General features: G+C 43.6%; 3 protein-coding genes across 6 annotated transcripts in view; 2 read left to right on the top strand and 1 right to left on the bottom strand.

Moving 5' to 3' along the window:
* mettl24 (methyltransferase like 24) overlaps window positions 1-4,041 on the top strand; it is a 33,761-nt gene extending 29,720 nt beyond the window's left edge. Inside the window, exon 5 of the mRNA XM_056428098.1 lies at window positions 3,051-4,041. Coding sequence (XP_056284073.1) covers window positions 3,051-3,383 — 333 coding nt within the window. The 3' untranslated portion in view covers window positions 3,384-4,041. The remainder of the gene's footprint in view (window positions 1-3,050) is intronic.
* A 474-nt stretch (window positions 4,042-4,515) lies between these two features.
* cdc40 (cell division cycle 40 homolog (S. cerevisiae)) lies at window positions 4,516-25,002 on the bottom strand. The gene is made up of 15 exons (XM_056428261.1): window positions 24,772-25,002; window positions 24,307-24,393; window positions 23,549-23,678; window positions 23,346-23,432; window positions 23,069-23,208; window positions 21,040-21,136; window positions 20,699-20,838; window positions 16,840-16,914; window positions 16,577-16,622; window positions 14,720-14,821; window positions 13,181-13,296; window positions 12,051-12,184; window positions 7,402-7,478; window positions 5,588-5,732; window positions 4,516-5,071 (listed from the first exon to the last, which is right to left on the bottom strand). Exons 1-15 carry the CDS (start codon window positions 24,961-24,963, stop codon window positions 4,894-4,896), a joined length of 1,746 nt encoding a protein of 581 aa, XP_056284236.1. The 5' UTR covers window positions 24,964-25,002; the 3' UTR covers window positions 4,516-4,893.
* A 510-nt stretch (window positions 25,003-25,512) lies between these two features.
* The window catches only part of wasf1 (WASP family member 1), a 51,859-nt gene continuing 50,743 nt past the window's right edge, over window positions 25,513-26,628 (top strand). For 3 of the 4 annotated variants that reach the window (XM_056427793.1, XM_056427794.1, XM_056427788.1), the window contains exon 1: window positions 25,597-25,975. The gene's annotated coding sequence lies outside the window, so the exon portion shown is untranslated. The other variant, XM_056427790.1, reaches the window with a different exon arrangement.

The following is a 26,628-nucleotide window of genomic DNA, read 5'->3' as shown; positions in this document are numbered from 1 at the left end:
ATAAAAGCCCTGTCAATGAGGCTTTGAATGGGCCTTTGGTGAGATGCCTGAAATAAGGTCTGTAGTTAACGCAGGCTTCGGCGACTTTATTGTATTGTTCTACGTTATAAAATACGACAGTTCCTCTCGGGAATTTTCACCCTTTTACAGGTTTAAAAAAAAGGCGGCCGCTAACAAGAGCCTCAATGAGATTACATTACATCATAATGCCGACTAATCCGGCTTTGGAGCTGCGTTGTGTGTACTCACACTCATGTGGTAGCAGATCATAATCCAAAATGCAATGAACAAATCCAATTGGCTTTTTTGTCAAGGGAACCGGTATGATGGTAACTTTCGGCTTGGCGTCAAGAAAATACATCATCACTTTATAAAACCAAATAAACAAGTTTCGAATGACCTTCACGTTTTTTTTTAGTAAGCTTTGGACAAAGCTGGCTGTTGACTTTAAACAGAAGGTGACCATCTGCCAAAAAGTAATTTAGGTTTTTGACATCAAACATCTGACTTTGCTCTCCAACCACAAGGTGAAGGACCACTCGGCTCCAGAACCTCATGCGCTTTGCTCACAGCAGCCAGGAGCCGGAATACTGGAAGTATCGGATTAGGGGCCGTTGACGGAGAGAGGCAATTTATTTGAGGAAAAAACAAGAATAAAAACTAGAGCGCATGCTCTAAATAACATCCAATTATGACAAATGCACACAAACGGCATGACACATAATAAAACACACTCTCCTCAGAGACAAAGTTAATACATCACCTTTTGATGATGCCAAATCATTTTCCTTGCAAGTTTATTCCGTCTAATTAAGCAACATATCTCTGCCCGGGGAGCTTTGAGGCCCACGGGGGGGGGGGGGGACAGAGGACCACATTCTGAGTCGTTCTCCACAGATAACTGCTTTTTTTTAAATTTCAGAGACTTGTTCACTAATGAGAACGGGAATTCTGTAGCGTCAGCAAAGGCATCACTTGTAAAGGAATTTCATAGGCACTTTAATACTGGCGACAGATGATGTTCTCAGTTTCAGTTGCAGATATGTGAGCGTTTCCCACAATATTAAAAAGACGGAGCACTATGAATTTCCATTAGCTACCATCTCATGTTATCTTTAATGTAATAATCCTTGGCACCACGTTACCCCGGGCCTCTTTCCGATAAATCCTGTAATCTAAATCTCTCCTCAGGTCTTATCGCTACTTAATTAGTGACTACATGATGTACTAGCTGAGAACATGATGACTGAGACATTGGGCGCCAAACTAGACTTTCAAAGACATAAAGGTCAGACAATGGACATCTTTAGTAATCGAGAAGACTTGAAGGAATCACAAGCTCGTGGGGAAGTGCATTACACTTTGAGCATGCTCAAGTCTCCTCACATGAATATGACTTCAGGGTGCCATTAACATTCATCTCATGAAGCATTTCCTCTCTACACTCCGACACAGCAAGCCTTGTCAGGCTGCTCTCTCACTCGATCCATCATCAACGACGCTCGAGCAAGACAAAGGTCAAGCTTCGCTTACCCCTTTTCATCCTTTAGTAGTTTTTACCAGTGGCGGGCCGTGCATTTTCTACCTAGGCCTTCAATGCCGTCTTACTACAGCTGAATAACCTAATGTAAGATTAGTTCACCATGTATTTATGTATGTACATGTATCAGGGACGTGCGGTCAGGTGAGGCAGAGTCTATTTCCTGTTCAAACACAGGATGGAACGAGAGTTGAGGCAGCGACGAGTCGAGCCTCACCTCTGATTGCGCAATCCATCACAAACTGGGTTGAGACATGCAATTGGCCCGTGCGGGATGCCGTATCTCTGCATGTCGCCAATATAATGTTTGCAGATATGTTTATTTGCCCTGATAATCCATAGTCTGGCTAAGGTCTTTAACCATTACAGTTTAATGTTTGTAAGTGACATATTTAGTTTTGCTGATGGGAAATAAAGCCACAGTGAAAAGGCGGATAAAACTCTGCCTCACTGCAGGGGGCGCTCGTGAGCCAACGGGTACTTGTTGCTGCTTCTTCTACGCTGAGGCGCCAGGCGAGTCAAGTCCGTTTGTTTTTGTATTTTGCTACGCCAGACCGCCAACATGGAACAGGATTATATATCTGAGCTTAAACATGCATCAAAACTGGACTTTCGGTCAAAAGTGGATGTGATTAACACAGGTAGACCAACGCCGGAGCTAAAAGGTTTGCTTCAAACTTTTTCTTAATTCAGGCTAGCGCCGTTTAGCTAGCGGATGCTAATAGCGCGCTAGCGTTCTAGCGTTTCCGGTTCTGTGCTGTGACGTCACTAGTGACATCACAGAGCGCCGAAACAGAGTTTATATATAGAAGTGATTTAAAGCAGGAATTTACTCTGTGAATCTCACGCGGGTTCACCCTCCTGGGGAGGGGGGGCTCTGAGATTCACATGGGGGTGGGTGGGACGGCGATTCTCGAATCGCCAGGACAAACACTAAGCACACAGACAGAAAAACACAACAATCAAATTACTCCAAAACAAGACTATAATGCTTGTGAGTCAAGTTTATGCACATATATTCACGCTACTTTGCATTAAAAAATAATAATTTTTTTAACATTTATTTTTTGCTGCGAAGTACGTAAGTAAGTGTTACGTATCTGTAATATGTACCGTGTGCGTGTGTGTTGTGTGGAGAATGCTGATGAGACATGAAATAACCAGTAGCCAATTGAATAAGCTACCCTTTTGGGTTTATATATTTGTAAATCTGACACTAAAGGAGTCAGTGCCTCACCAACCATGAACCTCACCGCACGTCATTGATGTGTATATATCAGAGAACCTATTCCCCCCCCCACCCCACAAGTCTACGAGTACCTAGGGTACACATCCTGGTCCCCAGGACTCTCCCAGATCCTCAAGTAGTTGAGACCAGTGCTTGAGCCTGCTCTATCACTGGTTTTTACGGTCAATAATCCCATACAGTGTCATTCCAGTGTTATACAATAACTCATTTATTACCGGAAGAAGTTATAACATAACGTGTGTATTCTCCCTCTCGTTTTAGGTGGATGTACTGAAGGTAGATATGGAGAGCGCAGAGTGGAAGATTTTGGAGAACTTGGTCCTGGAAGGAGTTCTGGAGTCGGTGGGTCAGCTGCTGTTGGAGCTTCACCTTCACTGGGCGGGCTTTGAGGTGGGCGGCGACGACGCATCGGTGGTGCGGTACTGGTTCAGCCTGCTCAAGGAACTGGAGCACGCAGACTTCCGCCTCTTCCACGTCAACAGCGACCCCGCCAAACCGCACATCTTCCTGCATAAGAATGTGCTGAACGCCAGCAGCGCTTACACCCTCAGCTGGGTGAACACGGGGTGGAAGCCTCCAGGGAAGCCGGACTGAACCGGTATCTCTGCTGGAACAGACTGAATGGAAATGCACATGTTTTGGTCGACTTGGAGTTTTTAAAATCAAAGAACAAATTGTTGTTCGAGCACAGCCCCCACCTCCCCACGCAACATACTTCGCTTATCTCACCCAACCTTTTCTACAAAGCCAAAATCCATGCTCCTCCTCATCCTCTCCTGTAATAACCTCAGTCCGTGGAGAAGGGCAGCGTTAATCACCTCCAGGGGCCGTCTGTGTTCTATCTCATAGTGGCGGTGTTGTTGGCTGCAGGTCAGCATCTCCTATCGGAGCTCGGATCACCGCCGGTCATCAGACTTGATTTGAGACAACCTTTCCAGGATAATATAGTCGGCACAAATCGCTCAACAGAGCAGAAATTCAAAGAAATGGGAACGTTAAAGTAGATGAAAAATCCTGCCGCTTTGGCGGTATGTGTATATTTAGGTGGGGGAGGGGGGAATGTAAGTAATAAAGTTATAAGATGGGATGTACCGAGGATGTGATTGTTTCTGGACAACAGGAAGACCGCTGCAGTGACGTATCTGGATGCTTTCAGTGTGTTTGTTGGATCTAGGAAGCAGGACGTGTGGGAATAAGACTCAAATTGTTTTTGTTATATAATAAAAATCATTGAGATCCACACAAAGAAGCATTTTGTGTAACTCAGTTATTTTCCTCCTTCAGTTTTCTACTTGGCCTCGCTCCACTCTGCTGCACCAGACTTTTACCAGCAAACCCATCTGAAAACAGCACTGGGCTGACAATTAAATAATCCGCTAAAAAAAATGATGCAATAACAGTTCAGAGCATTAAGAGCATCAAACTATATGTAAAGATGAAAGGATCTCCCTCTTCTCGTTGATTCGTTGACTTCGGCCGGCCGAACATGCTTTGATTGCCCATCAGTGCATATGCGCGTAGCCCGCAGCGCTGCACTGCTTACATGAGGCGGTTATAGCATTTGCCTTTGAGAGGCAATCAAAATGCTCCCAATCTTGTATAATGCACCTTTATGGAAATTGAAAGTGTGGTAAAGAAACAAACAAAAGAAATATGATTTCTCCCCACTTTGTGTTGAATTATAGGTGAAAAAACACTGAGGAATGAATGCTTCACTTTGTGAAGGTCAAATTTACAGAATGTTTATTTCCACAATAGGATGGTCACACAATTGAAATGAATAATCGTTACCAAGGATTACAGAGGTATACCACAAAGATTGCAAATTGAAACAAAACATTTTAAAAAATGACACGGTTCCCCTCTAATCTGCCGTTTGCAGTTAAAAAATGTGTATGTGGTCATCTTTGTATAGATACATATGTTTGCTATCACGGCGGGATACAAAAATATGTTGCCACAATAGGACTGGATACCAGTCCTGTGGCTTTCACAAAACCTAAATGGGACTATCAGTCCCTTTCCATCTCTCCACAGTGAACCAGTTCAGTTCATCCCACCATCTGGCAGAACCCTCTCCCCAGACACACATACCAGGACAGATCTAGTCCCAGAGTTTGATTTGTCCATCCCAACCGCAGGTGATGACCTTGGAGGTTTCGTGCGGATGCCAGAGTGCGCTGATGCACACTTTGTCGTGAGCCTTGATCCTTTGGTAGAGCTTGGTGGTCTTCCAATCCCAAATGTTCAGCTTTCCATCTGCATCCCCTGACACCACATAGCTGGAAGAAAGAAGCCAAGACCAAACAGAATGGACGGATTAGCATTTTGCTGGAAATTACTTCCGTCTCCACTTCACCTGCCAAAAGGTCTGATTATTTTGTATTTAGTCTAGCCAGGAGTTAGTGTTGCTATGGATACTGAAAGGTGGTTGGAGCATCTACTCAAACGTGGGTGGCGGTGAGAAGAGGGTAGGAACAACCGATTTCAATGGGCATTTCTTGGCTAGAATTAGGTTTCTGGACTATCCCGGTTCACTCTCCTTGTGGAATTTATCTATTAGATTATCTGCATTTCCACCTGGCCTGTTAGAGGACAGGTGTATCCATATAATGCTCTCTCCCCGTTACACCTTTCACTCAGTGAGACAGTTCTAAACCCGTTCTCAAAGAAACAGATGACTCGCCGTCAAATCTGTCGCATATCTTTCTAAACGAACTATTCTAAACTATTATTCAGCTGTGAGATTATTAGCTGCCCACGAATCCCCTCTATCAGGAACAAAGTAAAAGGCTTACCTCATGTCTGGGGAGAAGTCCACTTGGCAGGCGTAGCCAGCCACCATGTGGCCTTTGAAGACTTTCTTCTTGTTCAGCCTAAAGCGGTTTTGGGCTCCAAAGATCAGGATCTGGTTGTCCATCGACTGGCACGCCAGCCATTTACCTGGTGGTAAGAAACAAGCAAACAGCATGTAGCTAAAATGCTTAGAAAAAAAACATGAAAAAAACCTATTCAATAATTATGGTATCCAAAGTGTTGGGAGGTATAGTCTAAAAGTATAAAATATATCACATGGACACAGAAATCACACAAAAATGTGTAAATTATAAATTTGAGAGGACGACGCTCTGCAAACTCATAATTCTGCCATCGTTAAAATAAAAAGAATGAGGCAAATTAAGAAAAAATAAAACAAGGCTTTTCATCAGCGAGTGCTGTTCTGAGATCTACTTTACAGAGCGCTACAGCCTCAAAGTCACTACACACTGATAACAGGCGGTGCTTCAGTGTGAAAGCGTTCCATGACTCATGTTGGAAACATGATGTAAGTGATTAATGCGGTACGAGAAAGAGATCTACTGTTGGTGTGCGTGTCCTCGTTTGACTTCCTCCCTCACACTAATTAAAAAGACACTTGTCCAGAACTGTCAAATGCAGAAGAATGAAAACAACTTCGCCAATTCCAGCAGCTCTGTCTCTTTCGTGAAGGCAAGAAACACGGCCGAGGAAGCAATGGGAGGGAGGCTGTGGTTGGTTGCTGTGCCAAAGGGGGGCTCGGCTACCATTTAGGAGCGAGAGAAAACGGCATGGTCTCCCACTGAGAGCGCATTCATTATTTACACGCTCAAGAAAAACAAACCATGTTGGCACCAATAAGAACGCTGCCCAAAGCAAGGGAGAGAGGGAGAGAGAGGATGAAGGGGAGAAATCAAAGTAGGAAGAGAGGGAAGGAACAGACGACGAGTTTGATGGTGGCTGAAGCCCATGGAGTGCAACAGAGAAGCTCCGATTCAAACGGAGCCTGACATTTGAAGAGTTCATTCTGGTTTCATGGTAGGTGTGTGCTGCTACACAACACATGGCTACTGTGTGAGTGGCTTCTTTACATATTCCACTCGCATCAAAGAAAACCATCAATTCAGCCGTCCATTAGTATTGTAAATGTATTGGATAAACACCAAGTGGGGTCGTGAGCTACGAGCCAGACTTCGTCTTGGCCAGACAAAGAGACTTCTTGGCAAACACGAGAAGACTCCAAACCTTTTTCTGGGACCACAATAGCAGTTTTTCCTCGCCCCCAGTCAAGCTAATCGTCTCCAGGTGTCTTCTTCATATTTACAGTACAGATACGAGAGCGGTGCTCATGTCAAACTATTTGTATAGTTTATACAACAGCTTTCATTTGGCACTTTCCTAAACTATTTTCTGGAAAAATGTCTTTGTATATTTGCAGATGGAGGAAGGTGTCTTTATTTCAAGCTCAAACTCTACCGTCAACAGTGAAGTATCACGGACATAAAACAGTTCACTCCCTCACAGTACTCTGCAGTAAGGGGATGTTACAGTGTTTTAACAGAGCTTAATCTGTGACAGCTGGCTCAGGCAGAGCAAATGGTTCAGGCTTTATATAGCCGATGTCTTCCGGATCCTCATGACTATCTGGACATCTCCACATATACATTTACAGGGAAGACACAGAGCATGCCTTGTTTTTAATCTTTTGAACGATGACTAACACCGGAACGTATGAAATTGAATAAACATCAATCTGGCAATATGGGTTTCTGCTCCCCAGAGTACTGCCCCGTGTCCCCGTGATGGGCCTACTCACCGTTGGGAGACAGCGTCACAGCTGGCATTGAGTGCATACTGGGCTCAGCGATGTACTTGAAGTCCACAGGGATGTCCCTGAAAAAGGAAAGAAAGCACTGTGAGAACACTTGAAGATGGGTTAACTGCTGGTGGGTGGAGCAACCTGTGCAGCCTCAGAGCAAGAACTAAAACCAACAAAAAAACAAAAGAAATCACCAGGCAGAAGTTTGTTTATGATTGCAGATGCTCATGTTGTCTCAAAAACCACATTACTAAAGAGAAAACAGCTATGATGGACAATTAGGGCAGACCAGCACGGAAAGGATCCTTTGATGCTGCATCGCCATCCAATTATTTATTAATCCTCCCCCACCCTCCTTATGCTTTGCTGTCTGCTTTTGGACAGATAGGAACATGGGCTTGTTGACCTTAAGGGCTCTGCAGAAGGTCATTCAACTCTACTGTCTGCCAGGATGACAATTTCCTCTTTTTCCTCGATGGAGGTGCCTGACCTGTGGCACTTTCTGCAAGCTAAATAAATGACTGAGTGACTAATATGTCTTCCTGCCTTCAAACTGTGTGCGTCTACATCAAGGAAGTGCCGTGTTCTCGTTGTGCCTTCTGTTTAAACTAAAGCCACGTCTCCGTCTCAGATGAGAACCAGCTGCTGCAAAGCCATCGCACAAGACCAAAGATGGGCTTCGAGGAACTAAAGACAGTTTTATGAGAAATGCAAACTGTTGTACACATTAACAAAGTTATGCACGCACACACACACACAAAATCAGACATAAAAAGTAGAACGTGGGCTTGTCAGAGCAAATGTCTGCAGAGTGCAGACACGCCAAGATAAACTCGAAAAAGAAAACAAAGCCATCAGATGTCTTCTCCTGAGCTCCAGAAATAACCCGTTTGAATGTTCAGTTGTCTGAAGAGCGCCGGGAGAAGGAGAAAGGAAACCCGCTATACATTGGGGATATTCATGAAAAATAGATGATTGGTTGTTTCCAATAGTGTTTCACATGGATCAAGATAAGGGACAATGACAAGAACCTGCAGCATTTTGGCATATTTAATATGTGAACTTGAGTTTCTGCAGGTATGATATCATCGGCAGTGAGGTTGAGGTTACGTTCTGTAATCAGCCTGCAGAGAAAAACCATAGAAAAATGTACATTCCTGAGCTTCGAGGGAAATAAAACCGACGGTCTTTGTTTGTTTCTTGGATTTCCCAAAACATTATCCTTATTGACAAGGGAAAATTAACTTTTTAACAAATGGCCAAATATTTACATAATGTTATATTTGGGTTAGAGGTTGTTTTATTGGAACATTATGAAAGTCAGGCAAGAGAGGAACAAAGTACTTGCAGGGCTCCAGACTGCGACCAAATGGTCGCATTTTGCGCCTAAAATTAGACACAGTGCGAGTAAATTTTTCATCAACTCGCGCATGCGCGACCAGTAAATTAGCAGATTTCTTTTTTTTGTTATGAAATATTTTTGTTGCTGACAAACTTGTTCTACACTTCAGCCCACTATAGTTAGCGGTAATGCCTGAATGACTGGTTTGCTAACCGACATTAACTCCAGAAGAAGAAGAAAGGAGACGAAAACCGAAGAAGAAGGCTGGCCTGTGTGTGAGGGCCTAATGTGTGAAAAGAGGCGCACCGCAGCGGAGACGCAACGAGGGCGAGGGCCGCAGAGTGAGAGGTCCACGAGGGGATCCTCACCACCGAGCGGCGTCTCCGTCCCCCGAGTTGAATCTCTGGGTCAACTCAGCCGACTCTCACATGTCTGCCCCTAGAGACTGATGCTCACGCTAAACACATTCCATCGGGAGCGCGCGAGGGTTTTGATAAAGTTAGCGGAAGGATCTAAGTGACAACATCCGGTTTTGCAAAGTTAGCGGAAAGAACCACGTGAAACAACATCCGTTTATCAAAATAAGATGTCGACAAATCATACACGAACATATAAAAGTAAACAATGAACTGATGTATCTTTATAGATCATTTCTGAGATTTAGCTTAAATTATGCTAACATTAAAACATTTTTACTGGACCAAGGAAGAGTTTATAAAAATTAGTCAGACTTTTGTATGTTAAGAAAAGTCCTGTATATAGATTTCCCAAGAGTTCCAGGAAATGAATAATGCAGATGTGTTCCATACATATCTGAAATCCTACAATAGCAATCAAACTATTTTAATGTATCAATTAGGACATTTTTCAAAGTAAAAGTCCTAAATGTTTAAAGAAATCTGTAATTTCTTTAATGTTTGAGTTGCTTTATATATGTATTTCCTCATAGTCCTAGGCAATAATGCTACACAATAAATAGAATGCTTCAATCGACTCGGTGATCGGTATTATCGGTGATCGGCAGATACTGATTTCAGTGATCGGTGATCGGCACCAAAAACCTGATCGGTGCATCTCTAATCATAACATCAAACCCTAGATGGTATTGAAAAGAGAACGTGCTGCATAGTAATATTTATTTTTGATTCCGTTTCCTAAAAGAAACTGCTTTCTATGAATGCATTCAATCAATGGGTGGGGGTGAGAGGTGCTCACCCGTGCGCGCATCACGGCAGAACTTCGATGTCGGTGCGCATCGCTCTGTCACGCGAGCCGAGAATTGTTGACGGGGGGGGTAGATGAAAATTACAGAGTGGCGGGTGGAGATTTCACCCTGTTATAATGGTAGGGGAAACACTGGAGTTGATAAGCGTGTCTTCTTGTCTGATCAATACACAACAGTGAGGTGCGTGAATGGACAGAGCGGCCAGCTGCTGATCACTCACTCAATAGCTCGACCTGCATGAATAGACGGTGCGCGCGCAGCACGCCAACATTTTTTTTGGGGAGCACAAGACCCATTTTGACCCAGGAAAACCCTGTGTGCCCCTAAATTTTCTGCTTGCGCCCCTAAAATTTTAAGTTAGGGGCCACTGTGCTCCTAGTAAAAAAAGTTAGTCTGGAGCCCTGACTTGGATGACATGGCAGACATACCAACAATGCCCTTTGCTTTGTCTCGGCCAGTTCTTAATCTTTCAAGAACAAGTTTTTCCTCAATCCATAATCAGCCCGAATGTCCCTTCAAGCCCAGTTACGTCGCTCTCTGAACGATGTCTTTGTGATCTCCCCGTTGGCAAAGTGCAGTACATCTCATATCGATTGCAATCGTCCTCCAACACATAAAGCTGCGCTCTGCTCCCCGACGATGAACCTCTGCGACAGATGAAGTGGTCTCTCCAGAACACCTGGGCACGCATGTTAAAATGGAATTTGAATAGCGAGAAGGCGTTTGCAAGCGGTTGTGAATGACTTGGAGATTTGCTGCCTCAAAGTCTCAAGCCTATGCAAGCATCCGTCAGTCTCTGCTACTGTTCTGGAGACAGCCTCATGCTGCCATGGAGGCGCACACACAAGGGGTTAGTGAAAGCTGAGACAGGTGTTATCCGTGGGAGAAAGAGGGACAGTAAAGCCGCCCTTTGGCCGAGCGAACCACTTGCCCGTTTGCTCCCATGCTCCACGGGAAAAGTTCATGGGAAGAAAAACAACAACAAAACGCTTCCTTTTCAGCTGGTCTTCAAATATTCACAATTGTTTTGCAATAAATACGAGAGTTGGTTCATCACCACAGGGCCCCAGGCTAATCTGCAAGTCTACTTGACTTTGATTTGATTCGGTGCTTCAGAGCAAATATTTAATCTCCAATATTCTGCACATAAATAACAATTAAACTCCCTCCTTACGGTTACTGCTGCATGAACTCCTCCCTACAGCATTAGTTGACCAGTTTTATTGAAGAAAACTTAGACTAATGGAGGTGATAAACCTTTGATACCCTTTAAATTCGAAATAAAATAAAACAATCTGTATTATGAAGCAGCTAAATCAGGAAATGTCTCTCACACATTCTCTCTCTCTCACACACTTTCTCTCTCTCACTCTGCAGTCATTTGGCAGAACTCTGAGTGCTAAAACTGGTAATGCAGTACAGTTTGACTCTTCATAGCTTAAAGTGTTGCTGTACTTGCTTGGGCCAAAACTGCAGTCGGACATGTGATGATAATACCTCAAAGCAAATACGTTTGTGCAAAACAGTGAACAGGATTTAGCATAAAAGCAAAAGTGCAAGTTAGGTTTTTGCAATTTCAAAAGAAAAAGTGCCTTTAAAAAGGCAGATAACCTAACCTGCCAGTCATCCCAGAGCATCCCCCTACCGATGATTTAATGTGTGGATCTGTTTCAAGATGCTCATTTTCTAAAATATGCAATTGGCAACATGGGCCGGGCTCACAGAAGGATACTGCTGGAGCACTGTCAATGAACAATGTTGGCTCCGGGGGGGAAGAACCTCCCAGTGCAACAGATGCACGTGAAGCAGCACATTATGGCAGCGGCATGACTCAGCGCAGATTAGCAGCGCAGCTGGCTGAGCTTTGTCCAAGATCGGGTTGTGTGGAATTCTGGTGAGTTTTCAGAAGGCAGCCGGATACACTGATGATATACAGTTTGTTTTTCTCACATTCATACCGTTGATGGATTTCAGCCAAATGCAACAGCCGTCTTACTAAATACCGGGGATTGTGTGCATTTCTCAGAGGTAAAAAATACATAAAATACAATCATATTTGAGGTGTTGGTCTGTACTTACCACTCCCAAACTCGGAGACTCTTGTCGTCCGATGTGCTCACAAAGCGACGGTTCTCATCAACAAACGTGATGGTGTTGACGGCTCCCAGGTGACGGTCGTACTCCTGAACGACCTCACCTGACCGGATGTCCCACTGACAGAGGGGGAGACCAACAGAAACAGAGGAGGTCAGCACATGTATCAAGTCACGCCAAAATAAAGTTCATTATTCAAATGGAGTCACAAAGTCGCATCAAACTGGATTTACTGCACATTTCCAGGCTCTTGTGGTGTGCCGATTACCAAAACAAACAACTTTTCTTACTTAAGTGAAATTAAATATGAAAGAAAGTCATTTGTCGAAGTCACTGAAGAGCCATTTTAAATGTTGCAGCAGAGTAATGAAAGCAATTAGCTACCAATTATCAAAACAATTATTAGCGACTTATTTATTTGGAAAACATCATGCACGCAATGGAAGGAAAAGAAGAGCACATAGAAACAGACCCCAGGCTCCAAATGAAAAGGACGCATGCGTGTCAAAATACATTTTACATCCAAGTCAATCGATGCCCCTTTTTTGGTTGGTTTAGCTTTCGGCTGCTCACAGGAGCAGCCATCTGTTCTCAAAACCCTGAAGGGAGCTGCATGATTTAGTACTAACCCTCATTATTGTGCCACATTGTGAGTGTGACAATTGTTCATCAAACTTTGTGCCCGTTACATCAACATGTTGACATGTACTTAAGTAAACGACGACTCCAAGAGTAAAATGTCAGTTAGCCCCAAACTTGATGATTAGGAATTCGGAATATCATTTTTACAAATCCAATGACAAGCTTTCAAATGTTCATCTGTCGGGGTTACTTGATTGAGGGATATCATAGTTATGGATTCCCTACTTTTTATCACAGATTGTTCCCTTTGCCTCTCTTCTACCCAAATGCTACTCATGATTAATGACCTGCTCTAATCCTGTCAGCCACTGAAGCTCACGCCACGAGAACACAAATACGCACACCAGCGACGGAGCAGGAGAAGAGTGTATTTCATGCTCCTGTGGGCACAGAAATGCTTGTGCGCATCTGCTTGGTCAAGAGGAGAACACACGGAATTGAAATACTTGAAATGCGGCGCATGACATCTTTACCTGAACAATCTTCTTATCGGACATGCCGGCCACGAAGAGGTTCTGTTTTTCCTGGTCGGGGTTGAACTTGACGCAGTACGGTATCTTCCTGTTGGTGAAGCGGGAGATACACTGGCCTGTGGAGGAAGGAACAAAGAAAGTCAGAGCTCCATAAAAATCCTCAGTGTCTTCTCAAGAGAGGTAGTCTCAGATTCAGGGACACAGATGAGAACTTTTGATACTGCATCGTGAACTGTCCCTACAAACGGCAACAGCTCAGCCATAACACCGAAATGCTATGTTTCTCATTCGTTCAGCAGAGGTGAATCCCCACAGGAATGATACCGGCAGCACTGCTAGAGCTGAGGACATTAGAAATGAACACCACAGCAAGAAGCCCTTTAGATCAGAATAGAGGCTTTCCACTGGCATCATTTCTGAATTACATCCAGTGTTAAACTGCAACAAATCTAGAATGAGATACTAATAATTACACCGTGCACATGGCTGTTATGTACCACTGCAGGAAAGAAACAACTGTTGCATACTGAAAAAACACAACATTTGGTGGGGACAAATTGTAAGGGTGTAGTCGGTTAACTAACACAAATATTTGGATAATGTGGCTCCAAAGGGCATCAAGTGGGGGATTCAACTCTTTTCTGCCCTCTGCTGGATTGGCAAACTTGTGTTGAGGGGGGAATTGAGATGAGCAATGGGGAAAGACAAGAGGGAACCATGTGGCACCAGTGAGATCAGGGACCCTACATGTCGACATCAGTTCCCATATACTAAGACATTATTTTATAGATATGACAGAATAATTACTAGTTCAAGGACGCGTTCAACTGTGCAGCCTCTCCTAAATGAGGGCTACATTGAAAGTAGCATTCATTTTACACAATTCCTTTACTGAAAAAAAACATTCAATACATCACACAAACAAATAGGTTTATTTGTGGACTAATACTGAATTGATTGCTTCGTAATATAACGTGGTATAATTACAGGTCAAAAATGTAAAAGCGATTGACAATTACGAATAAAAAATATTTTCATTGCCGAACAATATGCACTTTATTTTTCTTGCTTAACTGTTTAATATCTAAAATGTCAGAAAATAGTGACCAGCAACATTGCAAATCTGAGAAGCTGGATCTTGAACAATGATTATAATGATTAATCAATTATCAAAATTAAATAAAGTAGGTGTACAATTAAATTATCTGAGAGAATGCCAAATGAGTAACAACTTGGCAGAAATGTATTTTCTCGAAACACAGACTGATCTACAGAGAAATGTTTTATTCCAAAGAATGACAGAAGAAAGCTGAGGTCTGTGCTGTTATTCACAATTATTGGATGGTTTGCGAGATCAAGGTTATATATGATGCACTGCAGCGAGTTTGTACTCCCATACACAGTCGCCGTGACACTAAAATAAACATACTGTAGAAGTGAGTTCATCTCCCTTGATCCAGTAATTTTGAAGAATCAACAACAAGAAATAATGTGAATAACTTTAGAAAAGAGTCTTGACATCAGCGAGGTAGAGCATACCTGTTTCACTGTCCCAGAGTTTCAGGTAGCGGTCATAGGCAGCGCTGAGGAACTTCGTCCCACTGTTGTTGAAGCAAATGTCTCGCACTGCTTTGCTGTGACCTGACGTAAACAAAATGTACACATATTACAAACAAATAACAAACATACCATAGATTATTTCACTATGCCCTCCACGATAGTTACCCAGCTGCCTTGAATTGAAAGCAAATATATTTGAGAAAAGTTAAATCTCGTTTTGGAAAATATGAGATATTGAGGAAGAAATATGATGTGGGCTGCGGGAGACGAGGGAAACGGAATCTTAAAATGGGCTTGGGGAGAAAAGAGGAGGAGAAGGGGAAAAAATGGCATGCTCCATCTGTCTTTTCAACTGTTCTCCACCTTCTTCTTCTCGATTCAGAATCCCAATCTATGCAACCCATTTGGCTTTCCTCATGCAGTGCAGGTGATGCAAGCCCCTGTGGGCTCAGCGCACAGAAAACACTGGCTTATATCAGGGGTACATTGTTTCCACAGCGATAGAAGAGCCGACTGAGGCGAAGTGCCAGCCTGCTCGCTTGCTCCAACACGGCTTGCTGGCAGGCCAAATGGCAATAGAGCTGCTGCAGAGAGCCTTTTGGTGTAAATCTGTGACAACTGGAAAACACAGATACACAAAACTACTGAAAGCAGGGCACACATATTGCTCAAATATGCAGTTTGTCGCAGACTGCTTTTAAAAATGAAGCAGCTCACATAATGATGTGCACGCTCACCATGCACATCCCCCAAGGCCGAGCTAAAGATAACTGCTTAACTGTTCTTTCCTCCTCGGGAATTCTGCCACTCTCGCATTGTGTGGTTCAATTACAGACAGCAAAGAACAATGCAACGCATTTAGAAGAGAATTACAAACAGTGAAGAAATCTGCAACCGATTAAATTTCTTGTCAAGTCAATTACAAAGCTGGACTAATTTGTTCTCTTTAAAAAATAAGGTATACTAATGAATCAATTATCAAAATAGTTGTCAAACAATGTAATAGTTGACAACTAATCGATTAATTTCAGCAGCTCTATATATATTGTAAAACACATTAGGTGTACCTTTTGAATACCTGAAAGTCATCCATCCAAATACAGACGCAAACAAAAATTAAATTCAACACCTCAGAAAAATAAAATAAAGGAAACCCAACAGAATAATGTATTATACCGTTGTAGAACAAAACGGCATAAACCAGACAGCAGAAAATAGAACTAAGCGCACACCAACAACAAAAGACAATACACTCTCTAAAACACAGCCATATACTTATAGACCTCCTCTCAAGACAAAAATGACTTCCATCATCTGAATCTCTGCTTCCAACTCATCAAGCCCATAGCTAGTCGCTCTGGCAGTTTATTCCAGCCTAAACTGTCTCGTCTCTTGCTGTATGCCAGCGTCTCTCCGTGTCTTGTGCCCCCCGTTCCCTTTGGCCCCTGAGCTGCTGAATTATGCATATTCTGTGAAGGAGCTGACAAGCAGAACCACGGCTGCAAACCATCTCTATTCAGACAATGCTCTGTCTCTGGGAAGAGCGCAAGTGACCTAAACACATTAGCTAAACCCCCAGACTCCATCTACTCTCGGAAAAAATAAAACCCCTTTACTTTCTGTGAATGGTCAGCAGACGGGTCATTAGTGCTTTCAGTCCGTCACTGCTGTCCATTTCCCAAACGGCTGCATGCTTGCTGGACCGTAGGCACAATTCATGTCAGCACGTTTGTTGAGGATTCATTTGGGTTTATAAAATGACTTTTCTAAAATGATGTTACCATTTCATAGAATTAATTATTAACATTTATCAAATTAAAATGTAATATCACTTACCAATGAATGTCCGTACACACCTCCTCTCACCGTACACCTCCCACAGCTGTGGAGAGAAAGAGATTACAGCAATGACTCAATACCATTAAGCCAGCAGGAGAAAAAAATGCATTAGGTTGATTAGAGGTTAGCTTTGAATCTTCTGAAAAGCAGTGCTGTACAATAAAACATTCAAACTCACTGCCGATAATTGCCATAAGTGGGCATAAATTAATTAATTAGCTTTTATGTTAACTTTCATAGCACCAAACTAGGATTGTTACCTTGATTTTACAGTCCATGGAGGAGGAGAGCAGAAGATGACCAGAGCTAGGAAATAGTCTGATGGCACTGACACCCTGGAAGACATACAGAGACAGGAGCAGTTGATATGCTTTCCCCATTAATCATGATTATACTAACATTTAGTACAGGCAGTGGTGTATAGTAACGAAGTAGAAGTACTTCGTTACTTTACTTAAGTAGTTTTTTTGGGTATCTGTACTTTATTTTACTACTTATATTTCTGTTCACTTTTACTTTTACTTCACTACATTTTGCAATGAAAACTTGTACTTTTACTCCGATACATTTCCCCTGAAACGGTTTCGTTACTCGTTACTACGGAAAAAATAATCATGAGAAACATCGCGGACTGTTGTGGAACACGCCGCAGCGCACCTGAACGCAGCACGAACACCAGGTTGGGGGTCAGTGGTCCTTGCCGCGTGTTTTCTCTTCCCAGTGATGCCCAGGATGCTAGCGAGCGGCTACAGATACGACTCATTTCATGTGGAGCAGCAATGGAAGCTACTCGAACAACCACGGGGACCAAGATCAACGTCCGTGGCCATATTTGGGCGAACTCTTTTCTTTTGTCGGAGTGAAAGTTTCTTCCTACCGGATGAAGTGCCTCTTATGCCGACCGAAAGCTATGGAGATATGGCCTTCAACAACTCACCAACCTCAGGAAACACATTGAGGTAAATTAAGATTAACCCCATGAGCCGCAACGTTAATGTTTAGTTTTGATAATCATCATAAACCTGTTAAGATAAATAGCAGTGTTGTCCTCAGGATTGTAGTAAGTTATATCTTTGGCAGGAGAGGGGGAGACAGGTGTCTGATTGTCCTACGCATGTTGTACGTTAGGCTACCGTTCGCTAGCTATCGTCAATTAAATGAGACAATTAGCGTGAGTGGAGCAGACGGATCTCTAGCGAGTTAATGAGCTGAAGAAGTGTTGACAGTTGTGAGAATTTGTTGATTTGAGTCGTCTTAGCTATAATATAATGCTAATCATTACAGCATTATTATAATTATTTGTATTAATATTATAAGAGTGACGGTCCAGTAATGGTGATGATATTGATTTGGGACTGTTGTGTTTAACTACAGAGATACACGTACATATTCACAAATCAACTCTGGATGCACGGACAGTGCATGAAACTAAATGTATAAACTTCAAATTAAAACAAACTATTTTGTACAAAACTTTAGGTTGGGGTCATGACATGTTATGAAGTGTTATTAATTCTATCATGTCTGTAATACTCTCACTTTATTTCAGGAATGGACTACATCAAGCAGCACATGGAAGAACCCTCCCTAGGTGATGCCACCAGGTCCAGTTCATCTGATGAAGAGGACTTCTTCTTCGTCATCTCAAGCGCATGACAGCAACAAACAGCTGGATGGAGACGTGGATCACATTGACTTGCTGAAATGCTTCCCAACTGTGTGCTGCTGTCTGTGAAGCTAGACACACTCTACCTGCATCAGGCCTGTGAAGCTAGACACACTCTACCTGCACCAGGGCCTGTGAAGCTAGACACACTCTACCTGCACCAGGGCCTGTGAAGCTAGACACACTCTACCTGCATTAGGCCTGTGAAGCTAGACACACTCTACCTGCATCAGGCCTGTGAAGCTAGACACACTCTACCTGCACCAGGGCCTGTGAAGCTAGACACACTCTACCTGCATCAGGCCTGTGAAGCTAGACACACTCTACCTGCACCAGGGCCTGTGAAGCTAGACACACTCTACCTGCATCAGGCCTGTGAAGCTAGACACACTCTACCTGCATCAGGGCCTGTGAAGCTAGACACACTCTACCTGCATCAGGCCTGTGAAGCTAGACACACTCTACCTGCATCAGGCCTGTGAAGCTAGACACACTCTACCTGCACCAGGGCCTGTGAAGCTAGACACACTCTACCTGCATCAGGCCTGTGAAGCTAGACACACTCTACCTGCATCAGGCCTGTGAAGCTAGACACACTCTACCTGCACCATCAGGGCCTGTGAAGCTAGACACACTCTACCTGCACCATCAGGGCCTGTGAAGCTAGACACACTCTACCTGCACCAGGGCCTGTGAAGCTAGACACACTCTACCTGCATCAGGGCCTGTGAAGCTAGACACACTCTACCTGCACCAGGGCCTGTGAAGCTAGACACACTCTACCTGCACCAGGGCCTGTGAAGCTAGACACACTCTACCTGCACCATCAGGGCCTGTGAAGCTAGACACACTCTACCTGCACCAGGGCCTGTGAAGCTAGACACACTCTACCTGCATCAGGGCCTGTGAAGCTAGACACACTCTACCTGCATCAGGGCCTGTGAAGCTAGACACACTCTACCTGCACCAGGGCCTGTGAAGCCAGACACACTCTACCTGCATCAGGGCCTGTGAAGCTAGACACACTCTACCTGCACCAGGTGAACGGCTCTTCAGCATCGCAGGACTCGTCTTCAGCCCCAGAAGAGAGACACTGAAATCTGTCCATTTTGAAAATCAACTTCTTTTGAAGATGAACAATACATTTTTCACTTTAAAGTGATGATTCTGGTTGTTACTTTTGGTTCTACTTTTTTCTGTGTTAATCGTGTTTTTATATTTTAGTAATTTCATAGTCTTCATATATTGCTCAGTTCATCCTAGCTCATACTCCTTGTTCATGGCGGCCACAGCACCCAAACAAATAAACTTCATAATTCTCTAAATTCTGACCCTTTGTTTTTTTTATTAACAGCATTTACTTTTACGTTCAATACTTAAGTACAAAAAAAATCAGATACTTTAATACTTTTACTCAAGTAGTATTCTCATAGGTGACTTTTACTTTTACTTGAGTAATTTTCCAGTCAAATATCTTTACTTTTACTCAAGTATGACTTTTGGGTACTTTATACACCACTGAGTACAGGTCCATGGAACAGTGCTGTTCAGCAATGACCCTTTTAGTTTTTACATGCATCATCTGAGGCACATGGGAAAACAGCATGTTGTACAGTTCAGAGTGGACAATGTGTGTGTTAACAAGCGTTTCATAAAATATATTAATTTCTGTGAGGATAATCCAAATCATGGGAGTTTGACTTTCCTGTATGACATTATGATGCAAAAGATCTGCATATTTGGATATCTAAGAATCCATTCATGTCTGCTGATTTATATTTTTGCAATTGTTTGTTACAATAATATATCCATTTTTGTATTTGAGAGACACTTTAAAAATTATTATTTGTACTCTAACTGTGAGGGAGATGGATCTTCTACATCTGCAACAATGCCAGGCTGTTGATATTAAATCAGTTTTTAAGGGGAGACATCAGTGGATTCATAATACACAGGGCAGATAAATGTGTGCGCAGACCATGCTGCCTAGTTATAAATAGTATGAATACACAAAGCGGATAGGAGCCAATTTAAAACGTGAGTGATTTCTCTTTCCCTGAAGCCCACCGGCAGATCTGATGCTTGTATCAGATCTCTCTTGGAATAACCCAGTGAGTGTTTGCCTTTATATTTGAATTGTAATGACGATGTTTTGAACGAGAACGAATAATCTTGGATTCGTCAGGGACGAGCAGCTCGCATACAACTGTGCTATCAGATTATTCGAAAGCACCCAGGAGGCTTTCACTGAAATTCTAACAAGGACTGCATGATGGCATTTTTCTTTTTCTTTCCACAAACATCTACACTTATTTTGCACTTCAGAATAATTGTAACCGTCAGCGGAGCTTGCATGAATAATACTGCAGCAAGATTGTATTAACTGGTACATAAAGAGGCAATTTATGTGCACATAGAAATGAAAAAAAGAAACGATGTTCCTTCCCACTGACCTTGGTGTGTCCAGACCAGACATGAATCTGTTTCTTAGGCAAGTAACACTTGTCTGGACCATCTACAGAGCGCAGGTTGATACCCACATCCTGTGGGATGTGAAGGTAGGACCTGCCCTGGTAATCATACATGTCTTTAACTGGGGAGAACAAAAGGACACAAAATATTATTAACAACAGTCCTGTAGCATTTGGATAGAAGTTTTTAAAGCACACTGAACTGTCAGTTCAAGAATGACGACCGATCTCAAAAGATATACAATGTGTATCATGTATTTGTATAAACTTAAGTTAATGATTTAAATGAGTGATTCACAAAAAGAAAGAGCAGTCCACAATACCATGGAGAACGGTTTTCTCTTCTGCGGGAGCCTCTTCCTCGTTCTTCCCCTTCTTCTGCCGTTTGGCTATGATCTCATCCAGCTCCTTCTGCTCTTCCTGGAAAACCAAACGAAGCACAATCCAATAATTAAAAAAACATTTTCTCTGAGAGCAGATGTTTGAGTGAGTGGGCGATGAACAACGATGAATTAAATGAGCAAAAGAACAAATAAAATATGAACCATAGAGTAACCATATTAGTGATAGACAATGTAGCTGGCCTATTAACGAACAGCCATCAATCAGAATCAGAATCAGAATCAGAAACAGGTTTATTGCCAAAGAATGAATGTTTTCACAAACAAACGAGGAATTTTTTTTGGTGGAAGGTGCAACATTTGGACATGACAAACAACAATCAACGCAAGGAGGGAGGAGGAGTGGGAGGAAGAGGGAGGAGGAGGAAGAGGAAGGAGCGGGAAGAAGGAGGAGAGAGGAAGGTGGAAGAAGAGGTGGTAGTCCTGGGGGTGACAGTCAGTCAGTCCCGGGGTCCATTGATGAGCCCGACCGCCGGAAAAAGCTATTGGTGTGGCGGGAGGTCGTGGTCATGATGGATCGCAGCCTCCTCCCGAGGGAGGGACTCGAACAGGAGTGTCCAGGGTGGGAGGGGTCGGCGACAATCTTTCTGGCCCGCTTCAGTGACCTGGAAGTGAACAGGACCTGGAGGGAAGGCAGATTGCAGTCGATAACCCTCTCGGCCGAGCGGATGATGCTCTGCAGCCTGCGCTTGTCTTTGGCTGTGGCTGCAGGGTGCCAGACGGTGATGGAGGAGCAGATGATGGACTCAACGATGGCCGTGTAGAACTGTACCATCATCTTCCCTGGCAGGTTGAATTTCCTCAGCTGCCTCAGGAAGAACATCCTCTGCTGGGCCTTCTTGGAGATGGAGCCGATGTTCAGCTCCCACTTGAGGTCCTGGGAGATGATGGAGCCCAGGAAGCGGTAGGACTCCACAGCCGACGGGGAGTCACACAGGATGAGAGGCGCGGGTGGGGCTGCATTCCTCCTGAAATCCACAACCATCTCCACTGTCTTCAGAGCGTTGAGCTCCAGGTTGTTCTGGCTGCACCAGGTCACCAGGTGGTCAGTCTCCCACCTGTAGGCGGTCTCGCCCCGCCAGAGATGAGTCCAATGAGGGTGGTGTCATCCGCGAACTTTAGGAGCTTGACGGACTGGTGACTGGAGGTGCAGCTGTTGGTGTACAGGGAGAACAGCAGAGGGGAGAGAACACAGCCTTGGGGGAAACCCGTGCTGGTGGTCCGGGAGCCTGAGGCGTGTTTCCCCAGCCTCACGTGCTGCTTCCTGTCGGTCAGGAAGTCTGTGATCCACCTGCAGGTGGAGTCGGGCACGTGCAGCTGGGAGAGCTTGTCCTGCAGCAGGGACGGATGATGGAATTGAAGGCAGAGCTGAAGTCCACAAACAGGATCCTGGCGAGGTTCCTCGGGAGTCCAGATGCTGGAGGATGTAGTGAAGGGCCATGTTGACTGCATCGTCTGCAGACCTGCTGGCTCTGTAAGCGAAGTGCAGAGGGTGCAGGTGTGGGCCGGGGAAGGGCTCGAGGTGTGACAGGACCAGTGTTCAAGGACTTCATGACCACAGAGGTCAGGGCGACGGGCCTGTAGTCATTGAGTCCTGTGATCTTGGGTTTTGGGGACGGGGATGATGGTGGAGGCCTTGAAGCAGGCTGGAACGTGGCATGTCTCCAGGGAGGTGTTGAAGATGTCGGTGAACACCGGAGACAGCTGGTCAGCACAGTGCTTCAGGGTGGAGGGGGAGACGGAGTCCGGGCCCGCTGCTTTGCGGGGGTTCTGCTTTTTAAACAGCCTGTTGACGGCTCTCTCCAGGATGACGAGGGGCGTCGCTGAGTTGATGGAGGGTGCTCCAGAGGTGTGAGCCCCTGATGCAACCTAAACCTGGATGATGCTGTATTTTCTTGCTTTACTACACTATAAAGTTTATATATATATAATGCATTGAACACAGCATTACCTCTGAAGGTTTGGCAGAATCTTTCTCATCTATATATTTTGCCCATGGTCCAAGGAAGTTGTCCATATCTCCTGCATCTCCCCCTTTGATCTTTTTTCTTTTCTCAGCCTTCTTCTGTCCGGTCTCAAACACAGTTAGACCTGATGGAAGAGGCAGGAGACATCAGACTTCCAAATCTGCATTAAACAATATTTCAATGCAGTATAAGACATACTAAATAGTCTGATCTATCCAGCCAGATGCAAACAACTGGAAAAAAGGTGCAATGATGAATTACCTTTATTTTTCTCAGCCTCATCCACTGCGCCAATGTAGCCAATAGAGGATACCTGGTGTGTGCTAACAGATGGATCTAAAGCATAACCTATAAGCACAGTGGGGAGAGTTGTAAAACGGTCAAATTCGGGGTACAAAGAAGGAGAACAGAAATACAATTACTGCATAATTTAAATCCACCACACAGGTCACCGATGAGCTTACCATAAGTGTGGAAGGTCCTCCTTTGCTGTTCAAACATAAAGTCGTTGAGGTGAGCAGGTTCTGCATAACCAGATAACATGTTTCTGGGGGCAGCCATCTGCTGGCTTTTAAATGGATTTGTTGGACCAAACTAAGAGGAAGAAATACAAAATGATTAATAACACTAAAAGCAACATTGATTTTGGCTACATTAATGTTCCTATTTTAAATATATTATGATTTAATGCATTCATGAATATTTAAGAGGCAGGTGGCCAGCTGGTCCTGTCTAAGACTGATGCAGCATTGTGGAGATCTGGCTGGGAAGTAACAGATGACTTTTCAAAACATTTGGCGAACACGCAAAACAGAAATCTGGAGCTGTGTGGTTCTTAGCCATTTGCTACCAAGAATATTGTTATATATATATATATACATGTGTCGTTGGCATTGAAATAGTATAGTCAACAATAGTGAGTTATTAAACATTGCTGCTGAACAAGAAAAACTTTACATACGAATAATAAAGCAATGCCTGTAGTAGAGTCTTACTCAAGTAGTACTTTTCTACTGCTATGTTACAATACTTACACTGGACTACATTTATGGTTTCTCTACCCACTGCTTGTAACAAGAGTTAGGTGAATAAATTAAGAGGTAGCGAACACGATTAAATCCAATGGGAAATGTCAGCATTACATTCAATTTGATGCAATAGTATTGGAATAAAAGCGCGTGCTCTTACGCTACACATTTGAATCAGTATTTCTTTAACGTACCTCTGGTGCAAACAAGGTTTCAAATGTGGGATTGAAAGTGACTTCTTTCAATGAAGGGTCCAGGTGTGTGCCAGTCTCAACAGCCTCCTAAAAGTAAGATGTACACGTCAGAGAACAGACTCTCACCGTTTGACTCGCAACACAATACATTAGATGTTAAATGAAAGACAAACAACTTCGATAACCTGTTTTTCTTAATGATTTGGTACTCTTTGACATCACGTGAAAGTGTTAGCTAGCTAATACAACATCCTCCTCGACACTCAGTTTCCCGCTAAAGGATTCTACTTTTATTCGGTAACGTTAACACATTAACTTCAAGTAACACTGATTACTTACGTTGTACCACCCGTTATCAAATTAAACAGTGCGTCTCCACGATACGATTAAGCAAAGAGCGGATTCTCATTGTCCAACTTTAACAATGTGACGTTAAGCTAACGTCGGTTAGCCTGGTTAGCTTACCTTAACGGCGACCTCCGGGGCAGAATTAAGAACAGCCACCGTCATCGTAGGATCGGTATCCAGAGGTTTAAGGTGAGCCGTGGCGTCCGGATCCATCGGGTCCACGATATCAACATCGGTTTTAGAGGTTGACTCGTTTTCCGAATCCGAGTCGCTACCGTAAGAAACGAGGCAATCCACGATGGCAGACATCTTGGATGTTGTGAATTGACCGGAAGCAGGAGGGCTCGATTTCCGATGCGACGTAAAAACGCTCCGACACTCATTACGTGACCGTAAAATATATAATATATATATATATTTTAAGAGTAACGTTACATTTACACAATTCATTTTTACATACAATTAGACAGTAGTTATCTAGTGTTAACGTTACTCAGAATTAGAAATAGCGTGCTATAATGTCAGATATAATAGTGTAGCCCAAAGGCTCAGTCAATATAGTTATGTGTGTGTGCGTGCGTGCGTGTGTGTGTGTGTATTTATAATAATTGAATATCCGAGCACCACATAACCTACACTTGGTGGTCAGTATAGTCCTCGACCTTTATGTAATGTATTTTGTAACGTAATCTATAAAATCATCAAATCATTGCGCAGGGGATTAATTAATTGCGTAATGGTGTGATTTATATGTACAGTGGGGATTGGACTAATCACATAAATCAAATATCTCAACTGGATTAGACGTCACAAAATGACGGTCTGAGATAACTAGCCATTACAACGAGCGTGCACGTTCTCCCGCGAGCCTCCCACGAGCACAACAGCAGTTGCATGGAACGCTCTCTCGCGCCCCAACAATAGAGTGGTAAGTACCATTATCGCCGGTTATAACGGGGACATTTTCTTGCGAATAAACGGCCGTTCACGCTCGTTACTTCGAGGAGAACATCTTTGTCGCATATGAGCACAACTGACGGATGATATTTTGTTCCGAAACCTTTTATTGAGCTCGACTGGGACCAGGTTTGATGCCAATTCCTCCAAAATCTACCCCGAGATTCCCTTTGGAAAAAGGTGGCTTGGTTCTTCTTCTCCTCCGCCGCCGCCGCCTCTTCCACCAGGAGTACGTTTGATATCAGAGCCGGTACAATCATGGATCCAATCCCGGGATTTAAATTCTTGGACACAGGGGCACGCTTGGCTGCTCAGTGAGGATGGGAAGAATATAAAAAAGGATTTAAAAAAAGAAACGTATCAGGTAATTATTATTTGCCCACTGTGTAGCGAATTCGCATTCTTTCAACTTGAAAATGTGACTTTAGGACCGTTACGTGGACGTTATTGAACAGCAGCAATGAAGTACCTTTTAAAACCGAGTCACCATGTTGTCGGGTTACACTTAAAGCTAACCCGGAGCTGCTCGACTGATAACGGTCTTGGTAACTCAACACTGCCTGGCCATCTCTGACTACCCCATTAACCCAGTGCACACAGGTGACAAATGTGGCACTGTTGACAACGTCAGAACTCCAAAGTAGTCCCTTTAAACATTACAAATGTAAAACAACTTTAAAGTGAATAGTATTAAGCAATGCATTAGTGAAGGAGCCATGTGTAACGGGACCGCTTGAAGGGTGACAAATTGCAAAGCTCCACATCTGCAGGAGCTCGCGCGGCAGCGTCTTGACATCGTCAATTCGAGGAATATCACGTTGGTGAGAAACCCGGAGAGCAAATATTTGCCCCCTTCTAATTATCTAACGGTTTAGAAACATGCCACACATGTCACCTTTTTAATGTGCGGTTTTTAAAAACGGTGTTAATTCGCTCTTGGGTTGTGGAGTTGCAGGTTTGGTAGCTAGTGTGATTAGGCTACAGTGTGATTAGGCGAACCGCTGGCAGCGGCGCGAC

This window comes from Pseudoliparis swirei, chromosome 12, assembly GCF_029220125.1.
Source record: "Pseudoliparis swirei isolate HS2019 ecotype Mariana Trench chromosome 12, NWPU_hadal_v1, whole genome shotgun sequence".
Classification (NCBI taxonomy): Eukaryota; Metazoa; Chordata; class Actinopteri; order Perciformes; family Liparidae; genus Pseudoliparis; species Pseudoliparis swirei.
Note: the sequence above shows the minus strand (reverse complement) of the source record. Positions and strands in the feature narration are given on the sequence as shown.

Bases quoted from the DNA above. Each gene is read 5' to 3' on its own strand.
- cdc40 (XM_056428261.1), bottom strand. From the start codon at position 24,963: ATGTCTGCCATCGTGGATTGCCTCGTTTCTTACGGTAGCGACTCGGAT. The intron at 23,679-24,306 runs GTACGTTAAAGA...TCTTCCTCTTAG, and splicing joins AAACCTTGTTTGCACCAGAG to TTTGGTCCAACAAATCCATT. The intron at 5,733-7,401 runs GTGAGTAGGCCC...TCTTACCACCAG, and splicing joins TGTGACGCTGTCTCCCAACG to GTAAATGGCTGGCGTGCCAG.